This window comes from Leptonychotes weddellii, chromosome 2, assembly GCF_054177405.1.
Source record: "Leptonychotes weddellii isolate Sample4059 chromosome 2, ASM5417740v2, whole genome shotgun sequence".
NCBI classification, from domain to species: domain Eukaryota; kingdom Metazoa; phylum Chordata; class Mammalia; order Carnivora; family Phocidae; genus Leptonychotes; species Leptonychotes weddellii.
This window is the reverse complement of record NC_138370.1, coordinates 114,384,323-114,410,216: the sequence shown is the minus strand read 5'-3', so window position 1 is coordinate 114,410,216 and position 25,894 is coordinate 114,384,323. Positions and strand designations below refer to the sequence as shown.

Here is a 25,894-nt window from a genome sequence, read left to right as displayed (position 1 = left end):
CTGATTCAGTTTCATTTGAACAAACTAATCAGTTTGTTCAAATTTTCTATTTCTTCCTGATTCAGTTTTGGAATGTCATATATCTCTAGGAATTTATCCATTACTTTTAGGTTGTCCCAATTTGTTGGCATATACTTGTTCATAATACTCTCTTATGATCCTTTGTATTTCTGTGGTATTGGTTGCTATTTCTTCTCTTTCATTTCTGATTTTATTTGATTCCCACCCCTCACACACACTTCATGAGTCTGGCTAAACGTTTATCAGTTTTCTTGATCTTTTTAAAGAACTAGCTCTTGGTTTTCTTGACCTCTTTGACTTTGTTTTTTTAGTCTCCATTTCATTTGTTTCTGCTCTAATCTTTATCATTTCCTTTCTTCTACTGGCTTTTGATTTTGTTTTTTCTTCTTTTTCTAGTTCCTCTGGGTGTAAGGTTAGGTTGTTTGAGATTTTTCTTGCTTCTTGAGGTAGGCCTGTATTGCTATAATCTTCCCTCTTCAAACATCTTTTGCTGCATCCAAAGATCTGGGACCATTGTCTTTTCCTTTTCATTTGTCTCATGTATTTTTTTAAAATATTTTATTTATTTGAGAGAGAGAATGTGAGAGTTGGGGGGAGGGGCAGAGGGAGAGAGAATCTCAAGCAGACTCCAGGCTGAATGCAGAGCCTGACACAGGGCTCAATCTCACGACCCCGAGATCATGACCTGAGCCAAAATCGAGAACTGGATGCTCAACTGAGTGAGTCATCCAGGTGCCCCTGTCTCCATGTATTTTTTGATTTCCTCTTTGATTTCTTGGTTGACCTATTCATTGTTTGGTACCATGTTACTTAGCCTCCATGTATATGTATTCTTTCCAGATTTTTTCCTGTGATTGATTTCTAGTTTAATACTGTTGTGGTTGGAAAATACACATGATATGATTTCAACCTTTTTGGATTTGTTGAGTTATAAGAAATTGGAAACATCCAAAATGTCTATTACAAAGGAATTGTTAATTATAATCATTTAGTACTATGAGCCCAAGAAAAAGGATGAGGTTAAACTCTACTGAAAGAAAAGGCTGTTTGTGATACATTGGTAAGGTAAAAAAACAAGTTACAGAATATAATGCATGTTATCAAACTATTATGTAATACAAACGGTAAAACATACAATAAAGGAATGTAATGTATTTATCATATATATGCTTATATATGCATTAGAAAATGACCAGAAGGTTGTGCATTAATAACCTGACCGCTGGGGAATGGGATTGTGGGAGGTAGGCTTATATTTTCTACTTTACATATTTCTCTTTTGAAGTTTTGTCATCACACTTTTAAAATAACACATTTTAAGCTTCACTTATACAGTTCTTAGTTTTATTTATTTTTTTAAAGATTTTATTTATTCATTTGTCAGAAAGAGAGCAAGCGAGAGAGAGTACAAGCAGGGGGAGTGGCAGGCAGAGGGAGAAGCAGACTCCCTGATGAGCAGGGAGCCCTATGTGGGGCTGGATCCCAGGGCCCTGGGATCATGATCCCCAGCTGAAGGCAGACAATCAACTGACAGAGCCATCCAGGTGTCCCTACAGTTCTTAGTTTTATTTTTTTTCTTTCTTTTTTTTTTTTTTTAAAGATTTTATTTATTTATTTGACAGAGAGAGAAAGCACAAGCAGGGGGAGTGGGAGAGGGAGAAGCAGGCTCCCCGCAGAGCAGGGAGCCTGATGCGGGACTTGATCCCAGGACCCTGGGATCATGACCTGAGCTGAAGGCAGTCGCTTAACCAACTGAGCCACCCAGGCACCCCAGTTCTTAGTTTTAAAGCAAGGAATTAAAATGTCATCATGGGGACGTGTCTCTCTCTGACAAATAAATAAATAAATAAAATCTTTAAAAAAATAAAAATAAAATGTCATCATGAATAAAAATTTTGCCAAAATATCTAGGAAAAAACAAATCTCAAAACAATAAAACTCTGCTCAGTGCCACACACAGAAAGAATTTAGTAAGTCATTTGATAAACCAACACTTCTACTGTCAAAGAAGCCAAAGTTGAGAGAACCCTGGGACCCTTAATACCTGCTAGTTCTAGCTATTACCATCCAGATCCTTGCTTCCTGAAGGAGATTCATTGAGACTGAGAGATTAGAAATCAAAGCTCTATTTTATAACCACAAGAGGTTATTTTTTTAAAAGCACAACATATTTATCATTTGTTTTTAAGAAATTTTTATTAATGATTTGTGTTTAATCATTCATTTTTAATAAAAACAGGCAGAGAGTTGATGGAAAAGCAGTCTATTATATATGAGAAAAACACAAAAACAAGATTACTCTTGATGTAGTGGGAATCAGATCTTTAAAGAGAACACTCTTTTATCTCTTAGATCTACTGTCTAATATTGGGTAGTCAGCCTAATTCTTTTTTCTGTGTTAGTTTTCATTTTTGAAGCTCAGAACTATCTAAACATCTCTGGTACCAATGATATGTGAAAGCATAAACTACAAATAAAGAGGGGTTTATCCTGGGGTTAAAATTTCAGATATTCTGAGATTCAAGGAGAGTCATGTTTTATAAGGTCATAGTATTTTAAGAGGTTATGAAAAGGGCAGAAAGTATAGCGTCCACTCTTGGTGGATATAAGAGCGATACAAAGGACAGAATCAAGCAACAAACTACAGAATACCGTTGCACTGTTTTGGGCTGCTGAAAAGGGAGAAGCCAGTGAAAGCTTCCAAATGTTGAATTTCATAGAAGTAACCTCTTTGTCCTTTGGAGCACTGCAGCCTGCTTAAACCTCGTCTCTAACTGCTAGCTCACATGGTGTACATGTTGACAAGGTCTTCAACCTTCCCTGTGTAAATAACTTCTCTTTGTATTTACTCTCCGGGAGGTGGCTTTGTTCCCATTGAAGCAGAAAGAAAAAAAAATAAAATATCTGAAGAAAAGAGGCCTTTTGAGTATGTTTATATAAGCACAGAAGTTTTTAAGGGGCATGGAATGAAATTGGATCTGACTGTTAAAGCTACATTAATATTCTTGAGATAGACAGGTAATTAGTCTTGTTCCTTTGCTGCTGATGTCAAACTAATGTTTTTTTTTATATTAACAGTATTGAAAAATGTGAAATTAAGCTTTGAAGCATTGATTCTAAACTTAGATTTACATCATTAAGGTGCAGACATCTCTGGCTGGAGCTCCATTATTCATTTCATTTTGGTTTTGTGGCCAATCACTGCTTCAAATTGAATGTTCTGTAAGTGATTTATAGCTGCCAAGGCACGTTCAGGAAGAAATCTGTATTAAAAAAAGATAAAAAATTCTCAATGAAAAATTTTTGACACGAGAGTTCTTTTTTGTTGTCCTTTAAAATACGGAGAGTTATCTGGTTTGCATTTAATCTTCCTGTGTTCCTCCTTTCTTCCTTCACATCTACCCCTCTCTCGTGTGTGTGTGTGTGTGTGTGTGTGTATCTTTTAATACTTATAGTTCAAATACTGTGGACATATAAAGAAAACACTGATATAAACCATTCTTCAAACCTTCTCATATTAGTGAAATCTTATAGGAGATTTCATATGATAAAGATCTGAAACTGAAGGTCTGGACTTATTGCTGAAACTGTCAATGAATCCTGATAGGAAGCATTCACAGAAAGACACCACCAGAATATCTATTATACACCTTATAATACACCTATTATATACCTTGTAAGCCCCATGCAGGGTGTAGAGATTACTTAAAAATAAAAAAAAATCTTTTAAAAAATGCTAAGGAGATAGGATTATTTACCCAGAGGACACAATCTCAGCTTTCTTCTGAGGGACAGTTTATGATAGATTAAAATTGTATCAATGAGAAGACAGACAAAAGTACTCAAAAAACAGCCACGGCCTGAGCAGCTTACTGTTGAGCTGAGAGACTAAGAGGAGAGGAGAGGCTGTCTTGGAACAATGGATGAGAAATATCAGCCTTCTCTAACTAAGGGCTATAACTGTGAGGAGGATTCGTGTGGGCTGGAATAGTGAAGGAGAACTTCAAAAGTGTTCAAGGACAGGTAAGATTTGAGTAGGCAGATGAAAGGAAGAGCGTATGTGTGAATGTAAGAAGGCAGATGTAACACATTCTGCAAAGAAAATCATATTGAAAACCACTTTGGTGTTGTTGACTAATGCAAGATTTACATCCTTGCCTCAGGTCGGGTAGAAAATGGATGAATAAGCAAAGGGGCAGGGAGAAAGACAAGTATAAGAGAACCTGTATGGGCTTTTTAACTATCCTTACAAAGAAACCTCCATACTAGTAACTGCATCTGCTCACAAAATTGTCTATCTCTGTAAAAGGAATTATATGTGAAGAAGATTAACAGTAAGTGCCTATTGTTGAGTAACAAACCATCATGACAGCTCCACAATAATACCAAATATTTTGAGACTCTTGTTTATTGTACAGAGATACCTATTCTCTAACTCTGACGCTTAGTATCTTGTTCATAAGCAAATATGCTATGATTTTTATTTTTTCAATATTAATACGACGTGTTTTGAGCCCTAATTGAGGAGGAATCCCATGAAACTCCTTTCCTACAGTTGCTTAGCAGTAAGACATTTAGTCAACTCTTGAGATGATGTTGCCATGAGGTCGAGGTTATGCTAACTTAAGTTAGTCTACTGAAGCTAAAATGGAAGACTGAAATTGATGCAGTGATGCAGCTTGTCCCCTGTTCTTGAATTGTTCTATTCCAGGGTAGCACAGTTTATGTGGATTGGTTTCAAAATGACCCAAGGTCTTGTGAAGTTATTATAGTTATCTTCTCATTGATACAATTTTAATCTATCATAAACTGTCCCTCAGAAGAAAGCTGAGATTATGTCCTCTGGGTAAATAATCCTATCTCCTTAGCATTTTTTAAAAGATTTTTTTAAATTTTTAAGTAATCTCTACACCCTGCATGGGGCTTGAATTCACAACCTCGAGATCAAGAGTTGCATGCTCTACAGACTGAGCCAGCCAGATGCTCTTTTTCCTGGAATTCAATGTAAGTTCTGCTTCCTAAATCTTTAATATCTGACTTCTGTGCTTTTTTAATGGCAGGGGCCTTACTTGCATTATCTTATTTTTATGGTAAGCTTAGAAAGGAGGTATTAGCACCACCTCCATTTTATATATGGAAAATCTGAGGCCACAGAGGTTCAATAACTCATCCATGGTCAAAGAACTACTAAGTGGTAAAGTGGTTTTTCATCTTAGGTGGAGCCTTCATTCTTAATCACTTTATCATATTGTGTTTCTTTAAAAACAATCTTTGCTTCAGTTAGAACAGCCTCCAGCAGAGATGATATGGAAATCATAGAGGTGGCAGAGAATATCATATAAGTACTGAAAAACAAAAAACTATCAACCTAGAGTTCTATATTCAGTGAACATATCTTTCAAAGCTTAGGGCAAAATAAAGAATTTGTTAAACATACACGCGGCGAAAGAATTCACAACCAGCAGAACTTCTCTGAGAAAATGTTAAAGGATACTCTTCAGGCAGAGGGAAAATGATACCAGACAGAAGTCTGGATCTACACAAATGAATAAAAAGCACCAGAAATGTTAACCACATGCATAAGCACTTAAGAATTTACCTCGTTATTTAAAGATCTTTAAAAAAGTATTCGCTGTTTAAGCAAACAAACAAAAACTGTAATGTGCGTTTTTTTTTTAACATATGTAGAAGTAAAATGTATGACAATCATAGCGTAAGTCAGAGGGGAGAGATAGAAGTTTATCATTGTAAGGTTCTTAGACTATACATGAAGTGGTATAATATCATTTGAAGGCTGACTATGATAAGTTAAAGACACATACTATGAATCCTAAAGCAATAACTAAAGTAACAAAACAAAGAATTATAGCTAGTAATCCAAAAAAGGAAATAAAATGGAAACATGAAAATATTCAATTAAACCAAAAGGAGGCAGAAAAAAGGAACCAAAAATAAATGGAATAAATAGAAAACAAATAGCAAGCTTTAAACTTAGCTTTAAATTTAACTATGTCAACAATCATATTAAATGTAAAGAGCCTAGGGGTGCCTGGGTGGCTCAGATGATTAAGCATCTGCCTTCGGCTCAGGTCATGATCCCAGGGTCCTGGGATCGAGTCCCACATTGGACTCCCTGTTCAGTGCAGAGCCTGCTTCTCCCTCTCCCTCTGCCATTCCCTCTGCTTGTGCTCTCTGGCTCTATCTCTCTGTCAAATAAATAAATAAATAAAATCTAAATAAATAAATAAATAAATGTAAAGAGTCTAAAAACCCCCAATTAAAAGGGGTTTTATAAAATTGGATTTAAAAAAAAAAGAACAAGCTATATACTACCTACAAAAACACATTTCAAATATAAGGAAACAGGTTCAGAGTAAAAGAACAGAATAGGATATACTAAGATAACATTAATCTAAAGAAGCTGAAGTGGCTATATTAATATCAGTATATTTTACAGTGAAGTATGTTTCCAGGGATAAACAAGGTTATTTCCAACACGACAGAGTAGTTAATTCATCTAGAGGACACAATAATCCTAATTGCTATGCACATAATAACAGGGCTTCAAAATATGTGAAGCAAAAATGGAAAGAAAAGTAAAGAAAATAGACAAATTCACAATTATAGCTAGAGATTTTGAGACTCCTTTCAATAACTGATAAAACAAATAGTCAGAAAATCAGTAAAAACACAGAAGATTTGAACAACACTATCAACCAATTTGACCTAAGCTGACATTTACAGAACACTCAACAATACAGAATACTCTTCTCATTCTTTTTGGGTGCATATGGAACACTTTATCAAGATAAACATATTCCAAGCTTAAACATGTCTCAATAAATTTAAAATATTAAAGTCATACGAAGTAATTAAATTAGAAAACAGAAAAATCTCCAGAAAATCTCCAAAAAGCTAGAAATTAAAAAATGCATTTCTAAGTAACCCAGGTTACAAAAGGGAAATTAGGAAGTATTTTGAACAGAATAGAAATGAAAACATAACATGTTAGAATTTGAGAGACAGAACTGAAAACAGTACACAGGGAAATTTTACAGTATTAAGTGCCTATGCTAGAAAAAAAAATCAATGGACTCAGTTTCCACATTAACAAACTAGAAAAAGAAGGGAAAATTAAATGAAAAATAGTCAGAATAAAAGAAATAATAAAGATCAGAAAAGAAATTAGTGAAGTAGAACACATGAAAAATAAAAAAAATACATAAAAAATAAAATAAACCAAATGCTAGTTCTTTGGAAAAAAATCAATCAACTGATAAACCTCTAGATAGACTGAAGAGAGTAAAAAATCAAAAAATACAAATTGCCACTACCAGGAATGAGATATCCTAAAGATATTACAAGTACAATAAGGGAAGATTATGAATAAATTTATGCCAATAAATTTGACAATTTAGATGAAATGGACACATTCCCTGAAGGACACACATTACCAAGAACAAATAAGTAGCCTGAATAGCCCTATAGGTTTTAAAGAAACTAGATTTTTAGTTAAAGCTTGTCTATAAAGAAAACAACAGGCCCAGATGGCTTCACTGGTGAATTCTACCAAATGTTTAAAGAAAAAATGCCAATCCCACACAAGCTCTTCTGGAAAAGAGGAGGGCATACTTTCCAACTTATTCTATGAAAATCAGACAAAGACATTACAATGCAGGGGTAGCTTATTCTTTAAAATTAATCAGTATAGTGGTGCCTGGGTGGCTCAGTCATTAAGTGTCTGCCTTCAGCTCAGGTCATAACCCAGGGTCCTGGGATCAAGCCCCACATCGGGCTCCCTGCTCGGCAGGAAGCCTGCTTCTCCCTCAACCACTCCCCCTGCTTGTGTTCCCTCTCTCGCTATAGCTCTCTCTGTCAAATAAATACATAAAATCTTAAAAAAATAAATAAAATTAATCAAATCAATCAGTATAATACATCATATCAACAAATGGAAGTGAAAATGGAAAAAAAATATGATTTTCTTAACACAGTTAGTAAAAGCATTTGATAAATCTCTCATCAAAATAGTAATAGAAGGGAACTTCCTCAACATGATAAAAAGCATCTATGAAAAAACATCTACAGCTAACATTATACTTAATTGTGAAATATTTAATACTCTTCTCTTAAGCTTAAGAGGAATACTTGGATGTATGCTTTCACCAATCCTATCTACATTGCATGGAAAGTTCTAGCCAGTGCAATAAGGTAAGAAAAAAAAACCAAAACCATACAGATTGGAAAAGAAGAAGTAAAAGTGTCTTTATTTGCAGACAATATGATCATCTGAAATAATCTATAAAAAAATCTGTTAGAATCTACAAAAAATACTAGAAATGAATTTAGCAAGGGTGCTAAATACAAGATCAAAATGCAAAAATCAAACACATACTAGTAACAAACAATGGGAAATAGAAAACATTTTCTGAATGCCATTTGCAACAGCATCAAAACCATGAAATACTTTGGGATACATTTGATAAAAGGTGTGTAAGACTGTATGCTGAAAACTATAAAATGTTGTGTAGAGATATTAAAGAAGAGAAAAAAAAGGAAAGGTATTTTATGTTCTTTGTTTTCTTGGGTTGGAAGACTCAATGTTGTTAATGTCAATTCTCCCCCAGGTGATCCATAGATTCAATGCAATTTCCATCAAAATTCCAGCAGGCTTTTAAATAGACCCTTTATTTTTAATTACATTGTGTTCTCTTTAAACTGTCTTTCCTTCAGTTGGAATGGTCTCTAGCAAAGATTAAACTGAGATGGTAGATGTGGTAGAGAAAATGAATCATTCTTTTTTTTATAGACTGAAAAACACAGTAACAGAGAAAATGTAACTGTTCTCCCCAGGCACGGGGCGGGCGGAGGGGGGGTTCCACAGCAACTTTCACAGCTGAAAGACTCTTCATTATAATGATAGCTCTACTGGTGTTTTAGCATTTTAGATGTTTTGTGCTGTACTTACTTGTCTAGTATTATATAGATATTGAAATATGATGGAACAAAAATCATCTTCTTATTGGTAAGTATTCCATCTATCAAGCTTCTTGCAACTGCATCTGTCTCCAAAAGAGGCCATAGTCTGTGATTAAGAAGAAAAAAGTTTGGTTCTTATTGTTGTTGGTGTTTTAATTATCAAAGGCAGGAAAATTACCTTATCCTGTCACCAAATTAGGATTTAAAAGGTTCCAGGATTCACTGAACAAATGTCACCTGCTCCCACCCACCCCACACATTCCATGGGGATGTTTTGTTATCACAATCTTAAACTTTCACATCCAGTGGGCATGTTTTATGGTTCACTCAGTTAAAATATCAAAAGGGTGAAGGGGTGCCTGGCTGGCTCAGTTGGTTAAGCATCTGACTCTTGATTTCTGCTCAGGTCATGATCTCAGGGTCCTGGGATGGAGCCCCAAGACAGGTTCCATGGGGAGCCTATTTGAGGATTCTCTCTCTCCCTCTGCCCTCCTCCTGTTCGTGCTTTCTCTCTAAAATAAATAAATAAATAAATCTTTAAAAAATATATCAGGGCGCCTGGGTAGCTCAGTCATTAAGCATCTGCCTTTGGCTCAGGTCATGATCCCAGGGTTCTGGGATCGAGCCCCGCATCGGGCTCCCGGCTCGGCGGGAAGCCTGCTTCTCCCTCTCCCACTCCCCCTGCTTGTGTTCCCTCTCTCGCTGTGTCTCTCTCTGTCAAATAAATAAATAAAATCTTTAAATAAAGTTAAAAAAAATAAAAAATATATCAAAAGGGTGGAGAGGAATTGGAGATATAGGTGAAGAGGCTCCAGGCAAGAAGAGTAGCAGGTGGGATTATTCATGGACAGAAAGGGAACATCTGACATCTTTCGTCAGGGCTTGTGGGATACAAAGCTATTGCCAAGCATACTTTCTTTCTTCTGGAGTTATCCCATAAAGCTGGATTGTTGTTGTTGTTGTTTTTGAAGATTTTATTCATTTGTCAGAGAGAGAGAGCAAGCATGCACAAGCAGGGGGAGCAGCAGGCTGAGCAGGCAGAGGGAGAAGTAGGCTCCCTGCTGAGCAGGAAGCCCGACTCGGGGCTTGATCCCAGGACCCTGGGATCATGACCTGAACTGAAGGCAGATGCTTAACGACTGAGCCACCCAGGTGTCCCAACGCTGGATTGTTTTGAAGGCATTTAATTCTTGAGGTCCATCTCTGAATTGCCTATGCTACAATTTAATGAGAGTTCAAGATATGCACAGGGAGTATTGCATTCCAGAGGCGTGACCTTGCATATACCGAAGACTGTGTATGTGAGTTCTTGAGAAGCATTTATAACCACAGGCTCAGTGTAGAATTACCACTAGTGCAAGATGATGAGAAGAAATTAAAATGTAAATAGACTGAAAATGTTACATCAAAACTAAGAAGTCTGGGCACGGGTCGAATGGAAAAAGGTTGCATAGAAGAGTTAAGTTATAACTTCCTTCCCTGACGTGTTCTGTGATTTACTACAGATTATTTTGTGATTTAGGTTTTCATGGCATTGAGTAGCAAACCAGCAGAGAGTAATATAAATCAATACCTTTCTAAATTATTGGGTTCTGCCTTTTCCCTCCCTGATTTTTCCTACCTGGTTTCTTCAACCCAGTATCTGAGCCAAGCCTAACATTAGTATATGAATATTTTAGCCTTTGCCAATGGGATTCAGAATCCAGCAGTCTGGGTCCATCTTCAGCTTTGCCTGTCAGCCCCTAGAGTCACCCCCAGGCATCCACATTACCTGGGATCACACTAGACTTACTCTTCTCATCTCTTGTGTCTTCCCCACCCAGTGGACCTGGTACGCTTGGCCCATACTAAGTCTGAATGCTTACCAAGAAGGTTTTATTAGGCCCAATTTGCTGTTTCAGAAAACTGAGTCCAGAGTCCCAGTCATACCACAGTATTTACTTAAATATTGTGTACTTGTTAAGTGCCTATGATCTAGCACTATTAAAAACTCCACTGCCAGGAAGTGACCACAGCTCCAGAGACCACACTAATTTAGAGTTCAGAGTCAGTAGCTTCAAATGAGGCTAAGTTTAAAGGAGAATTTGTTAGCTCTTTTGAATGAATATATTTGGACTAATTCCCCTTTAGTAATAAACTGGCTTCAGATGAGCAAGCTTAGTGTATTTTGTTAACCTGCAGCAGAATATATACCAGAATCGAGGCAAATTTGTGAAGGTGTCTGAATTTTAGGGCCCATCTCCTCACCTCTCTGCTTTTTTTCCTCTCCTTTCAGGACCAATTTCTCCTCTCTTATGGTTTCTACTTTTTTTTTAATTCTTTTTTTTTTAAAGATTTTATTTATTTATTTGTGTGAGAGAGAATGAGAGAGAGCACATGAGAGGGGGGAGGGTCAGAGGGAGAAGCAGACTCCCTGCCGAGCAGGGAGCCCGATGTGGGACTCGATCCAGGGACTCCAGGATCATGACCTGAGCCGAAGGCAGTCGCTTAACCAACTGAGCCACCCCGGAGCCCCTCTCTTATGGTTTCAAATCCTCCCTTACCAGAGACAAAGTTCTCATAGAAATTCATCTTGATTAAAGGGTTAGGGGCTCAACTTATTGCTGCTCCTAAAAGCATCTACATATTTACGGAGGACAAGGAGGTAACGGTGATCAAATGCTGGGATTATATTTAATACATCAATGTTTTCCAAACCTGTCTCCAGACTTACCTGGCAGGTATGCTTGCAAAGCAAAGCAAAGCAAAACAAAACATCTCATTCTTGGAGCTCATCTCAGTCTAATCTCTAAGGAAGACCCATAGAGTGTTTATTTTCTATGGAAGCACAGGTGATGATTCTTAGGACCAGACAAGTTTGAAAAATGTTGGAGTACTTCCTGCTAGCACCGTGGAAGATGGAAAAGGGGCATATATTTGTACCTTTCCATACTCTGAGGAGGATGAACCATGAATGGGCGAGGGGGATGTTATGTAACATTCATTTTTGGGGTGGGGTTTCTAAGAGAGGACACTCTTGACATCCCTGAGCACACCTCTCCAGCCTGTCCCACCCCCTCTCATTCCCTCTTGGCACCCGAGTGTGTTGAACCTTTCACCTGGACAAAAATAAACACCCAATTGCCTAACTCGTTGGCAGTTGGTCACTCCTGCCAGTCATCAGTGCATTTTCCCCCTTTATTCGTCTAATTTCAAAGTGAAAATTTAAAGGCAGTACAACATTAAGACGAAACATTTTTCCTTTTTCATTCTTTTTCCTATTTTCTCAGTTGATCCACCTAAAAATTTCTTGTACAGATTTCATATCAATTTCTCATGCCATATTTTCATCCTAACTTGACTTTGACCTCACCTTGTGCTTGGGTTTTTGGTGAACCCAGTATTCACAAAAACTGGGCAGAGACACGAAGTTTTGATTCCAGTTTTCCCCAAGGTTTCAAGTTCTAATGTCAGAGCTCTGTGGAAGCCGACAGCAGCAAATTTGCTGGAACTGTAAGAGAATTACCCACCATCATTGCTAGATTTCTGTAAGAAGGCAATGCTGATTTGGTTTGAGAACAAGTAGAAGCCAATGTCCCAAATCTTCCACTTGGTCATCAATTTTCATTTACATTTTCTTACATGATTTTACAGAATTCTGAACGTTCCGATTTCTTACTTAGCAATGATAGCAATAGAATGAATCCTAGTAATATATTAACTGCCTTAACTGCTCGCTTTTCCACCCTAGTGTAAGGTTTTCCATTCAATCTTCAAACTGTTTTCTAATTAGTTTTAATTGCTATTTTTATTTTAAAAAATATGAAACAGGTAAAACATATGTAGAAAAACTATGTAATAGTATCTACACTGAAACTTCTGCGGGACTCTCCACATTTCTCCTCTCTTTCTTATTAAGTGAGTTCCTAGTTTCTCTCTTTATCCTGGAGGCTGCTTTGACTTCTTAATTTCATTGTCAAAATCTGGAGTAAAAAGACTTTAGGTGGTATGGGTGTGCCTTTAGCATATCACTTTATCTTCTTTGATTTTCTCACTTTTATTTTATTTATTTATTTATTTTTAAGATTTTTATTTATTTTATTTGAGACAGAGAGAATGAGAGACAGAGAGCATGAGAGGGAGGAGGGTCAGAGGGAGAAGCAGACTCCCTGCTGAGCAGGGAGCCCGATGCGGGACTCGATCCCGGGACTCCAGGATCATGACCTGAGCCGAAGGCAGTCGCTTAACCAACTGAGCCACCCAGGCGCCCTGATTTTCTCACTTTTAAATGCAGGTTATAAAATATAGGGCTGTTTTGAGAATTAAATTGTATAGCATATGCCTTATAACTTCATTACCTATAAGAATCTATGTAAATGTTCATTGTATTTTTGACCCAGGTGACAATAAAAACAGTAAAATTAAAGGCCAGCTGCTTTCTTAAGGGAGAAGCAAAAAAGGAAAAGTATTACATTGGGTTTCCACATTTCTAGACATTAAAACAATAGCAAATGTTTAATCTGTGACATTCCTACTTGTGTTTTAAGATGGTAGAGGCCGTTTGAAACAACCATGTGTGTGCAATGACCCCTAACTGACACTGAAATTTAACTATAGTGACTACATTCAGCGTCAGAAGTAATTTTGTCCATGACTCAGTTTAACCTTGAATATGATGTATAAGTACATAATAAATCTATTAATTACCCACACCCACACCTTTCCACTGATACTCATGTGTTGGCTGTTACAAAAAGAACTGGACCAAATGTTACCAAGTTAAATTTTCTATGAGGTTGATATGAAGCCGAAGTAAGCAAATGAGATGCCATTGAAGGAGTTTACAAGAAAAAGAGATTTTGCAAATAGTGTATCCTCAGGGCTCCCAACCTTTTCTCTTTGTGTCCTTGGTAGATCATGGAGTGTACTCTCTATATCTTTTAATCAGCTAGAGGCTTTCTCTCAATCTCTCTCTCTCAACACACACCATCTTTCATGGCACGAGCACAGTGGAAAATGTTTTGGGGCAGGGCTCACTCTGGTTAGCTAATCTTGGGTATGCAGGTGATGCACACGTTTATGTTCATTTGGACTTCTGTCTGTTTTACTTCTTAGTCTGTGGTTCCCTGTTTCTTTTATCAACATGTACTCATTCCAGGATACGATGGAAACATACTTGGCATTACATTTCATTGCTCTATAGAGGAGCTTTCAGAAATCTAAAAATATTTTAACAATTACAACCAGTTTCATTGTTTTAGGAGAAGTCATTTTGTAAAAGTTCATTCTAGACTACTATGTAAATTCTGTAAATAACCCTGCCACGAGGATTGGAATCTAAGGTCTAATAAACCCTTGAAAGAATATATAGTTATATCATTGCTGGAAAATAATACTTACCAATATGGAATAAGATAAGGAATCACTCCATGGCCACACACTGAAGCCACTGTGACAATGTGGCCATGATTTCTCTTCATCATGGACGGAAGAAGTGCTTTTGTGATCTTAAAGATCATTGCAGAAAGAAAAAAAAAAACGGCACAGGTGTTAGGTTTCTAAATTAGGTAGTTCTCTTTTTAAGAAAAAATAGCATTTGAGACTTCTAAGATGAAATGAAATATTCCATGATTACTTCCATATAAATGACAGAAATGAAAAAGATTGAAATGTATTTGTTTAAGGTGGCATTGAGGGCTGTGTACTAAGTATCACATGCTAAGAACTCATCTTAATATTTCCCCTTCCTTCCTGGGGCGCCTGGGTGGCTCGGTCAGTTCAGGGTCTGACTCTTGATTTTGGCTCAGGTCATGATCTCAGGGTCATGAGATTGAGCCCCACGTTGGGTTCCGCGCTTGGTGCAGAGTCTGCTTGCGATTCTTTCTCTCCCTCTCCCCCTGCTCATGTGCTCTTGTGCTCTCTCTCTCCCTCTCTCTAAATAAGTTACTTAATTTAAAAATCTTTTTTTTTTTTAAGGTTTTATTTATTTATTTGAGAGAGAGAGCATGAGCAGGGTGAGGGACAGAGGGAGAAGCAGACTCCCTGCTGAGCAGGGAGCCCAATGCGGGGCTCAATCCTGGGACCTTAGGATCATGACCTGAGCCAAAGGCAGACACTTAACCAACTGAGCCACACAGGTGCCCCAATAATTAAATCTTAAAAAAAAATTCCCCCATCTTCCCTTCAGAAGGAATCAAATATCTCCTTTATGGATATATCATCGCAATAATATCAAGGGAAAAATTCAGTGTTTTCAGAACCGAAAAGATCCCCTATGGTAATCTGGTATCATGTAATTTTTTTTTGGTTTGGGGCTTTCTCATTCTAATGAGAAGAATTGAAATCTTGTGTAACTATATCAAGTTAAGTAGAAAAAGCTGGGTTTTGTCCTGATCCACAATCATTATCCATCATGATTAGATTTAGTATCTCCCTATTTGTAGCATTGTGTATTATATATTGATGTTACAGGAAACAAAAAGTCATTCTTTATCTCCAAAAAGCTTTCACTGTTTTGAGAGAAATATCAATATTTTATGAGAATTTTATGAACACACCCTATGGACCCTATACAAATCCACAGAGCCAGAACTGCCAAACTAAGCCACTCCTAAATTTCTGACCCACAGAAACTCTGAAAGGAAAACAAACACTTATTGTTGCTTTCAGCCACTAAATTTTGATATAATTTGTTATGCAGCTATAGATAACCAACACATGAGGTCTCTATGTAGTTTGGTGGGCATAATAATCAATCCTCATTAGCATGTGTGAGTGGTTGGGGCAGGTGCGGGGGGACACATATCTTTTTCTTCTCTTCCAGAGTCCAGATTTGCTCTAGGTTCTATACCTAATATTGAGGCACTGGAAGATTAATCCATATAAATGCTTTCTACAGAGTCATATTTCAGTTTTCTGATAACCAATTATAAGAGGTCTGTAGAGCCATATATCTAAGTTCAGGCATGGACCTAGAGCTTATCTGAGTCCCATGCAGAAAAGTTCCTAACCCCGATATACATTCAAGTAGTGATTTATGTTGTCCTTTCAGTTCTAAAATTCCATGGTATGAGGTCACAAGTGAATGTATATTGTATATATTTCCTCTAAAGCCCTGAAAAGATGTACACTGATACCCTTAGCATAGCTCCACAAATATATTGAGCACTTGGTCCATCCAGGCCATGTTTTGTGTTAGATTCCTGGATAAGAGAGACCAACGAGCCTACATTCTGGTGAGTTGTGTCCTTTCAAACTCTGTGCCCTTCTGTCAGAGACTCCCCCACTCAAATTAATTTGGTGATTCTTGATTTAAGGCAAATATAAAGGTGTGAACTTAACTACAAACTTCATGTACCTTAGGGGGAGGTGTGAGATATGCACAAACCAGAAATGTTTCTCACACTCACCCAAAAGTGTCCTAGGATGTTGACCTCAAAAGTTTTGGTAATCTCATCATCCTTGGTACTAAGAAGGTCAGCTGGATATATTGTCCCAGCATTATTCACCAGGATGGTTACATCTCCCACTTCTTTCTTTACCTTTGAAATGGAAAAAAAACACATTCACTGGATGTGTTATAGAAACTCAAAGTTTTGGGGGAAAAAAAAAAGAAAGAAAAGAAACTCAAAGTTTTGGGGCTTATGTCACCCAGGGATTAGATTCTTTAATCCACTTGATGAGAGCTCTCAGAGTTCAGGCAGGAAAAAAACTTGTCTATAAAGTGAAATTAATATTTGTGTCGATTAATTGATATTATCAGTCCTGACCAAATATGTTCTTAGTGCTGAGTAATCTTCGTTCTACCACCTACTAGCCATGTGACCATGGACTGGCTAAGCCCTCTCAACCTCCGTTTGCTTATCTGGCAAATGAGGTCAATAGGGTTATTGTAGAGATCCAAGGATGCAGTCGTTTATCAGAGTGCTTGGTTCACTGTATTTGATATCTACTCTTTTAAAAACTGTTATAATAACTATTAACAATTCATTTTCTGTAGAAGACTAGATTAGCAGCAACATAAATAAAATCCCCTAGGGAAAAAAAATTACAGATAAAAAAGGAATTACTGCAAAAGTAATAGGACTAAATTGAAACTAGAAAGTGATCCTTTCTCCTGGGACTAAATCTCTTCTCTGTCACTCCGTACCACTGCTCAAACTTCTGATCAGAAAGAAATTGACCGATAATATGAAACAGTAAGAATAGGCAGAGTTGAGTGGATTCTATGCAAGGAAAAAATAAATGCCCTTCCTTCTTCATACAACTTCCTCAGTTCTAATCTAAATCAGGCAGCCAAAAAGAACCTTTACATTTTCTATGTCAATGGATACAAAATTATGTGAAGAAATTTGTATTCTGAAGTCTCACCTGCTTTACAGAGTTATAAATGTCTTCTCGGTTACCGCAGTCCACCACATACGCGTGCGCAGTGGCCCCCAGTTGCCTGCATTCGGCTGCCGTTTCCTCAACACCGCGCTGTAATTGGAAAAGACAAATGCAAAAGGAGGTAGGTCAGTTAGGGGACAAGAGTGGGAGAGAAAGAACTGGAGAAGGAGTTTCTTTAAAGATTAAAATTCATGTCCAAAATGCCCTCCTTGTTTGCACGAAGTTTCACGAGAGACGCTGCTTGCGTAACGGGCCAAGAGATTTTACCTGGCTTTTCTGCCAGTGAGGGCTCCTACCGGTCACGTGTTTTCACCTTGTTTGGCTTCATTCTCAACAGCCATTCTGAGTCAAAGCGGAAACAAACAAAAAGTCCTTCATGTTTCTCTAGCTTTTTATCTTGGGTGAGAGGGTTCTCCAGGAGGCAGTTTTTCTAAAGCAGGCTGCTCTCACAGCTAGAACATGCTTGAAAGATGTTGCTCTTTGTGGGGTCATGGAAATATTTGAGGACAAAGAAGAGAAAACTCAGTTTTTCATTTAACATATATTTGTTGAGCACCAACCATATAATAGGTAGTAAAGCAACTCTAAACGAGTGGTAATTTTAAACTCTTTGCCTCTGCCTGTCATAGGTTTCTCGATGATTCTAATTTAACCCTCTAGGAGGGAAGGTGAAAGAGGGATCCTTATTTGAGGAAGACTTTCATAGGGAGACAAACTACTCTTGGGGATATAATCTTGTGTGCAAGTGTTCTGGAGTGAAAATGGGGAAGGGCCACTGGATAGAGTCTTATCTATGTAACTATTTCGCAAGTATAATAATAACTATAGTAACTTTGTAACAACTCCAGGACATGGCGATGGAGAAACTTTTCAGCCTAAATTCAAAGACCTTTTTTCCTAAGGTAAAATTGTCCTGATGTTTCTTGACCTGCATTTCTGGAAAATGAGAATTCTTTTCAAGTTTTGACCTGTGTTAATTTTTTTTGACCTCTGTGGATTTATCTCAATAAAATTCCACTTTTTCCTCTCACAATTTACAGACTCTTCTCTGTGATAAAGAGGCAAGGACAGCTGCAAGCCCTTTTCTAACACTGGGATGTTAGTTGTGTGGCTGTTGCTTGGGACAATCCCTGAATGAGTGGCAGGGGGGTTCCCTTAGCCAGCACACCACCTCCCTTGTGTCCTCCATATCCCACTACCTCAGGCTAAGCCCCGGAGCAGAAGCCTGAAATCCCAAAGAATAGACACGAACAGAAATTAGGACATGTAGTCACAGAGTCAGTGTCCCCTCATAGCCTTTTGGGGCTTGCAGAAGAGTGTGGAGGGAGGACAGGAGCTCTTTCACCAATTTAGGCTTCACCTGGTAGCTTGCTCATTGTCAGATTACAAGACCCACCATGCATTCTTATAATTTTTTTTTTTTTAAGATTTTATTTACTTATTTGACAGAGAGAGAGAGTGAGACAGGAGAGAGGGAACACAAGCAGGTGGAGTGAGAGAAGGAGAAGCAGGCTCCCCGCTGAGCAGGGAGCCCGATGCGGGGCTCGATCCCAGGACTCTGGGATCATGACCTGAGCCGAAGGCAGACGCTTAACAACTGAGCCACCCAGGCGCCCCCCCACCATGCATTCTTTTGTCTCTCGATTCATGGTCAGTAGAGAGCATTAGTAACCAGAGCTTTCGTCAGAGGCTTTGAAGAATCAAAAATGTGTCAGTCTTATAACCGAGATACAGAACTGCAAAATGTAATGTCTTGTCTTTTTGTAAGCAAAATAGTTGCTTTAGCTTCAACTCCGGCTTGCATTGTTTACTCCACTTTTCAGTTTTCCTAAAGCAACAGTTTAGATTGAGTGAGGGCAAACCACTAGCATGATTCCTTAGGTAAGGCAAAAGAAGCCAGCCTTAACAAAAAGGGAGTTGGCACCTTCCACAGGTAAAGGAGATCTGAGCTACATTTGCAGCCTTAGAGTGAATCATTTAATACCTTTAATGTTTAACCATAAAATCCAAGGATTCAAAGAAATCCTGTGAAGTTAGGTGACTCATCCTTCAGGCATTATCTTAAATAAGTCATTTTTATTCCTTGTCACTGGAACTTTAAAAAATGTAGTAAGTATAATCCTCTCCCCAAAACACACATCTGGAAAGATCCAAAGGTTAGATTTTATCAAGTCTTTTTCATGGATCTATACTTATTTCTATCTTTTTGATGAATGCTTGAGAACAGCAGACAACAGTTGTCTCAATTGGTAAATTCTTGTCCTCTTCTAAAAAATGCTTTGGAATCTCTTCAAGGACCAAGCCGATGCCAAATCACTTTCATGTATATCAACTCATCTATTAAATGCCTGTGTCTGTTACGTGGAAATGTATCAACTTTTCCTTGTATAGTATTCTTTACTGTCTGGAAAGAACCAGAGAAGAACTACTTTTCTAAGTTCAGGTGACATTTCTTTTTAAAGATTTTACTTTTAAGTAATCTCTACACTCAATGTGGGGCTCGGATTTATAACCCCAAGATCAAGAGTCACATGGTCCACCAACTGAGCCAGCCAGGTGCCCCCAAATGACGTTTTTGAAGGCTTTAAGAAATAGGGGCCAACTGGATGTGATAGCAAAGAACATCAGAGAGTAGTAATATAATGGCAATTAAGATCTCACTGTGATTTGTGGAAAACCTGATTCCTAAAACTTTACAGTTTTTCCAATCTTAAAATCCTGTAACATTTTTCTGTGTATATTTTCATGGCCTTACCAGAATTCACAAGTTTAGGGGAAATGATACAAAATTTCAGTTATTTCAGTTTTGAGTAGCTAATATAGTGTTTACAAATAACAGTACAAGAAAAATATGAATGCTCAAGAGAAAGCCTGACCCACTGCTTGTGGGTTTTATTTAAGACGACTAATGTTTACTATGGCCAGGCATTGTTCTAAGCACTTAAAATATTCACTTGTTTAATCCTCTTGCCCAGGAGTCCACAAACTATTCTGTAAATTGCCAGAGAGTAAATATTTTAGGATTGTGTGGATATGAGGGGAGGCACTAAGAAGTTCTGTCTTATGTTCTTTTTGGTTTTTTATCTGGTTTTGCTTTGACATGCTTTTAACAATATAAAAAACATTCCTCGCTCAACACCCTGCCCAAGGACCAGGTTTGGCCCCGTAGCTGTAGTTTGCTGACCCCTGTTCTTGCCCATTCTGTGAGGTATTATTTCCATTTCAAAGATAAGGAAACAGTGGGCGCCTGGGTAGCTCTGTCGGTTAAGCACCTGCCTTTGGCTCAGGTCATGGTCCCAGGGTCCTGGGATCGAGTCCTGCACTGAGCTCCTTGCTCAGCGCGGAGCCTGCTTCTCCCTCTCCCCACCCTTCCCCCCCACTTAGTGCTCTCTCTTGCTATCTCTCTCTCTCTAATAAATAAATAAAATATTTTTTCAAAAAGATAAGGAAACGGGAAGCTTGGAAGTAGCCTGGCTCCGAGTCTGTGTTCTCAACCTGCATATGATGGCATAAAAAAAAAAATCACTGCTTAGTTCTCAGTTATGTTCCCTTTGTCAAACCATCCCAATGCATATGTAAAATATGGCACTGGAGAGTTTATGAAACATTGAAAAAGAAAAATACAAAGGTAAGCAGCTGCTAAGTCAAATAATTTTTACAACATGTCTTACTTGTGACTTTAAAAGATGGGCAAGTGAATGCATTACCTTATTAATATCCCACAGAACCAGTCGGCTCTTCCGTTTTGCAAATTCATAGGCAGTCCACCTGCCTATTCCATGCCCGGCTCCTGTAATGAGAACAACCTCCCCAGCCACAGATTTTCTCCTTCGGGGAAAGAAAGCCTTCACCAGTGCCTCCAAGTAGGAGTAGATGATGGTGAACAGAAGCAGGAGGAGACCCAAGATGATATTCATGGCTCTGCTCTGTATTCTTCTCTGGCTCAGTCCTTGTCTAATGCCAGCCACCCTCTGCACAGAGATCCCGGAAAGAGCTGCGCTCCAAGTGTGGATGGGACTGGCAGAAGCCAGATTTGCCGCAGGCTTTGTCCACGTGTTCTAGTAGGTTGGAAACACCTGAGTTTGGAAGTGATGCAATTGCTACCCAAAGCTTGGCACAGGGACAATGGAATCCTGGAGAAAGTGCTCTGTGGACTTCCTTACCGAGAAGCAGTTCTGTGCTGTGTTGCACAGTGAAGTTTCACCTCTAGAAATAATTCTAAAGAGAGTGCATCAGCTTTTGGTAGTCTCTTGGTATCTCCCTGTAAACCATTGTGTGTGTGTGTGTGTGTGTGTGTGTGTGTGTGTTTAATCGAAGGAAAAGGAGAAAGAGATATTATCTTCAGGAGACTTAAAGTATGGACCAACCAACCTTAGTGTGATTCATTTATTCATGAAAGCTCAGCATCAGTATTTCAGTGAACTAATTATTTTACAGGAGATGCCCATTTCCCTGAAAACCTCATAAGTTTGGAGGAGATTCGAGGTTATATAAAGCAATCAATTCCCTCTGTGATACTATGGGAATGAGCATTAGATCAGGAGCCAAGTCTCCACTTAAAAGTGATGCGATTTCCACTTGATCTTAGCCAAAGGGCTAATAAAAGTGGTGCGACTTCCAACACCTCCAAAGTAGAAACAACTCAAGTGTCCATGAAGAGATGAATGGATACACAAAATGTAATATATACATACAAGGCCATATTATTCCTTTTTTTAAATGAATGCAATTCTGATACATGCTACAACATGCATGAACCGTACAAACATTATGCTAGGTGAAATTAGGGCCACAAAAGGACAAATATTGCATGACTCCACTTAAATGACCTAAATTAATCAAATACACAGGGACAGAGTATATTTTTCTGTGTATATTTTCATGGCCTTACCAGAATTCACAAGTTTAGGGGAAATGATACAAAATTTCAGTTATTTCAGTTTTGAGTAGCTAATATAGTGTTTACAAATAACAGTACAAGAAAAATATGCTCAAGAGAAACCTTGGTTATCAGGAAATACCACTCTTTGGAGACCATGAAATGATAAAGTTATAGGATTTATGTACATTACTATAACCCACTGTTTGTTTAATCTAGCTATAGTAATCTGCCAAGTACAAGTTGAGGAATATAATCTCTTCAAATAAATACTTTTCCCCTCCTTTCTGGAGAGTTCATTAGTACATCGTCAAATGTTCTGTGTACTGCCAAACTGATAAAGCAGTGTTAGGTAGTCTTAAATATCTTGTAAACTTCTTGAGGCTCCTAAACCTAGGTTTGTTTGTTTTTTTAAGATTTTATTTATCTATTTGAGAGAGAGAGAGTGCACAAGCAGGGGTGAGGGGCAGAGGGACAGAGAAAAGCAAGCTCCCCACTGAGCAGGGAGCCCGATGTGGGGCTCAATCCCAGGACCCTGGGATCATGACCTGAGCCGAAGGCAGATGCTTAACTTACTGAGCCACCCAGGTGCCCCGAAACCTAGTTTTTATCCAAACAATCCCCAAGTTCACATCTTATAGAGGTCTCAGCATATTTTTGGTTTATGAAACCCCTTGCTTCATCTCTGCATATCAATCCAACTTCTTTCCTTATAGTAGCAAAGAGAGGGTCTTGATCTACTTCTCAATATTTCTTTCCTCGTTCCTCTAGTTATTCTTTCCCTATTAATTCTAACTTCTTCCTGCCTACAGAACCTGTCTCTTTTGCTTTCAACTCCTGTTCTCTACCATTGTAAAAATATTCTGTGAAATATTTTTCCACCCCACGCCTGTTTGCTATCCCATCTTTCATATCTTACTGTCAAAGTATTATACAGTGATTACCTCTGTTTTCTGGCTACCCATTTCCTTGGGGGAATAGAAATCTCTTGCCCTTTTACTCTTCACCTGGTGCAAAGTGCAACGATGATCCTAAATATAAGGAGCTATGTGAGCATCACTAGATCTGAAGATGGGGGTGGGGTGGGGAAGGTGAGCCATAAATGGGACCTAAAGGGCGAGCAGGGGTTGGCCACAAGGTGAAGAATGTTCTAGATATAGGAAACCATGTGTAGAGGCACTGGGAGGTGAGAGATCATGACTTCAAGGACTAGGAAGGTCCATCTTGGATTCCAGAGTGTGGAGCAGAGAGAAGGCAGAGAACTTATCAGAAGCTCAGTCACTCAGAGTCTCAGCATCAAGGAGGGCTTGTGAAAGGTTTTGAGCAGGGGATTGCTATCATCAGATTTAGAAATGCTGTAGGATGGAGAATGCATTGGAAGAAGGGGAAGAATAGATGGAGGGAGACCAGTTGGATGGCTGCTCAGTAACCCAGGCCAGAAATGGTGGTGGCCTGAATGAACATGTTGGCAAAGAGATATTTGGGAGAGGGAATAATAGAATAAATGGGCATTCATTTAACAAATACATATCAAACCCTTTGTTTGTCTTAGGGACTATTCCAGGCATTGGGGATACAGCATTGAACAAAATATATAAAAACAAATCACTTCCCTTAAGAAGCTTTGCTCTAGGGGCAATGTAGACAATAAGGAAGATAAATAAGCAAAATATATAGTATGCTTCACAATAGTAAGGATTAGGAGAAAAATAGAGGACAGAGGGAGAAGTGGAATCTTATAGGGCATGGCTGTGTAGGAAGGTTTGCCATTTTAGATATGGAGTGAGAAGTTCTGAAAAGACCTAAGGAAAAAGACTTAAAGGGAAGATAGAGGTAGCCATGTGGCTGTCTGTAGAAGAGCATTCTGGAGAGGAAACAGTAAGGTACAAAAGTCTTCAGATAGGAACATGTCTGGTGGGTTGAGGATCATCAAGGGGACTGGTATGGCTGGAGTGAATTGAAAAGATTGTGAAGGTAGTGTGAGAGTTTTACAGGTCAACATGGCTAAGCTATAGTTTTCAACTTTTCAAACACTAATCTAGGTATTGCTGTGAAGGTATTTTGTAGTTAACATCTATAATGAATAGTCTTTAAATAAGACAAAATTAGGGGCGCCTGGGTGGCTCAGTCATTAAGCATCTGCCTTTGGCTCAGGTCATGATCCCAGGGTTCTGGGATTGAGCCCCACATCGAGCTCCCTGCTCTGCGGGAGGCCTGCTTCTCCTTCTCCCACTTCCCCTGCTTGTGTTACCCTCTCTCGCTGTGTCTCTCTCTGTCAAATAAATAAATAAAATCTTAAAAAAAAAATAAGACAAAATTATTCTTAATGCTATGGATGGGCCTTATCCAATCAGTTAGAAGGCCTTGAAAACAAAACTGAGCTTTCTCTGTGCTATAGACTGAATGTTTGTGTCCCCCCTCCACAAAGTTCCTATGTTAAAACCTAATCCTCAAAGTAATGGTATGCGGAAGTGGGGCCTCTGGAAGATGATGAGTTCATGAGGATGGGGCCCTCATGAATGGGATTAGTATTCTTGTAAAAGAGATACCAGAGAGCTCCCTTGCCCCTTCTGCCATGTGAAGACACAGCAAGAAGACAGGCTGGTTGGCCGTGAACCAGAAGGCAGGCTTTCACCAGACACTAAATCCTGGTGGCTTGATTTTGGAGTTCCCAGTCTCTAGAACTGGGAGGAAAAATTTCGGTTGCTTATAATCCACTGGCCTTTGGTATTGTGCTGTAACAGCCTGAACTAAGACACTGTGAGTCAGCAGAAATTCTGCCTCAAGACTGTAGCATCAACCTCTGCCCAAGAGTTTCCAGCCTGCCAGCCTCCCCTACAGATTTCAGAGTTGCTACCCTCCCACAATAATGTGAGCCAGTTCCTCAATTCCTTGAAACATTATCTCTCCTTGTATGTATGTATGTATGTATATAAAATCTCCTACTGGTTCTATTTCTCTGGAGAACTCTAATATAGGTAATAAGGTAGTGGGTAAGAAGACTGGATTACGTATGGCCTTCTAGGTCATGGTAAGGACTTCAGTTTTAAGTTTTAGGTGAGAAGCTAATGGGGGATTTTGAGCTAAAGCATGACGTGATCTCATATTTTAAAGACTCGTTCTGGGGGGTGCCTAGGTGGCTCAGTCAGTTAAGTGTCTGACTCCTGATCTCAGCTCAGGTCTTGATCTCAAGGTCCTGAGTTCAGGCCCCACATTGGGCTCCATGCTGGGCATAGAACCTACTTTAAAAAAAAAAATTAAAGGGCGCCTGGGTGGCTCAGTCGGTTAAGCGACTGCCCTCGGCTCAGGTCATGATCCTGGAGTCCCGGGATCGAGTCCCGCATCGGGCTCCCTGCTCGGCGAGGAGTCTGCTTCTCCCTCTGACCCTCCTCCCTCTCGTGCTCTCTGTCTCTCTCTCTGTCTCAACTAAATAAATAAAATCTTTAAAAAAAAAAAAAAAAAAGATACCCTCTAGGGGCGCCTAGGTGGCTCATTTGGCTAAGCAGCTGCCTTCGGCTCAGGTCATGATCCTGGAGTCCCGGGATCGAGTCCCACATCGGGCTCCCTGCTCAGCAGGGAGTCTGCTTCTCCCTCTGACCCTCCCCCAACAAGAGATGATGGTGGCAGGGTGGCATCAGGGTGGTGGTA

At 38.8% G+C, this 25,894-nt stretch overlaps 1 protein-coding gene across 2 annotated transcripts; it reads right to left on the bottom strand.

Moving 5' to 3' along the window:
- Nucleotides 1-2,198: 2,198 nt before the first annotated feature.
- HSD17B13 (hydroxysteroid 17-beta dehydrogenase 13) lies at nucleotides 2,199-25,502 on the bottom strand. 2 transcript variants are annotated; one of them, XM_081812184.1, is made up of 7 exons: nucleotides 21,075-25,502; nucleotides 17,350-17,457; nucleotides 16,389-16,520; nucleotides 14,380-14,486; nucleotides 12,353-12,490; nucleotides 8,990-9,106; nucleotides 2,199-3,284 (listed from the first exon to the last, which is right to left on the bottom strand). In XM_081812184.1, the coding sequence occupies exons 1-7, from the start codon at nucleotides 21,282-21,284 to the stop codon at nucleotides 3,194-3,196; spliced, it is 903 nt and encodes a 300-aa protein (XP_081668310.1). In that variant the 5' UTR covers nucleotides 21,285-25,502; the 3' UTR covers nucleotides 2,199-3,193. The 2 variants fall into 2 exon arrangements, with proteins under 2 accessions (XP_081668310.1, XP_081668311.1); XM_081812185.1 differs by lacking the exon at nucleotides 8,990-9,106.
- Nucleotides 25,503-25,894: the final 392 nt, after the last annotated feature.

Excerpts from the sequence above, each read along its gene's own strand:
- HSD17B13 (XM_081812184.1), bottom strand. The coding sequence starts at position 21,284 with ATGAATATCATCTTGGGTCTCCTCCTGCTTCTGTTCACCATCATCTAC. Across the intron at positions 12,491-14,379 it reads CCTTATCTTATTCCATATTG|TTCCAGCAAATTTGCTGCTG; the intron begins GTAAGTATTATT and ends ATTCTCTTACAG. Across the intron at positions 3,285-8,989 it reads ATCTATATAATACTAGACAA|ATTTCTTCCTGAACGTGCCT; the intron begins GTAAGTACAGCA and ends TTTTTAATACAG.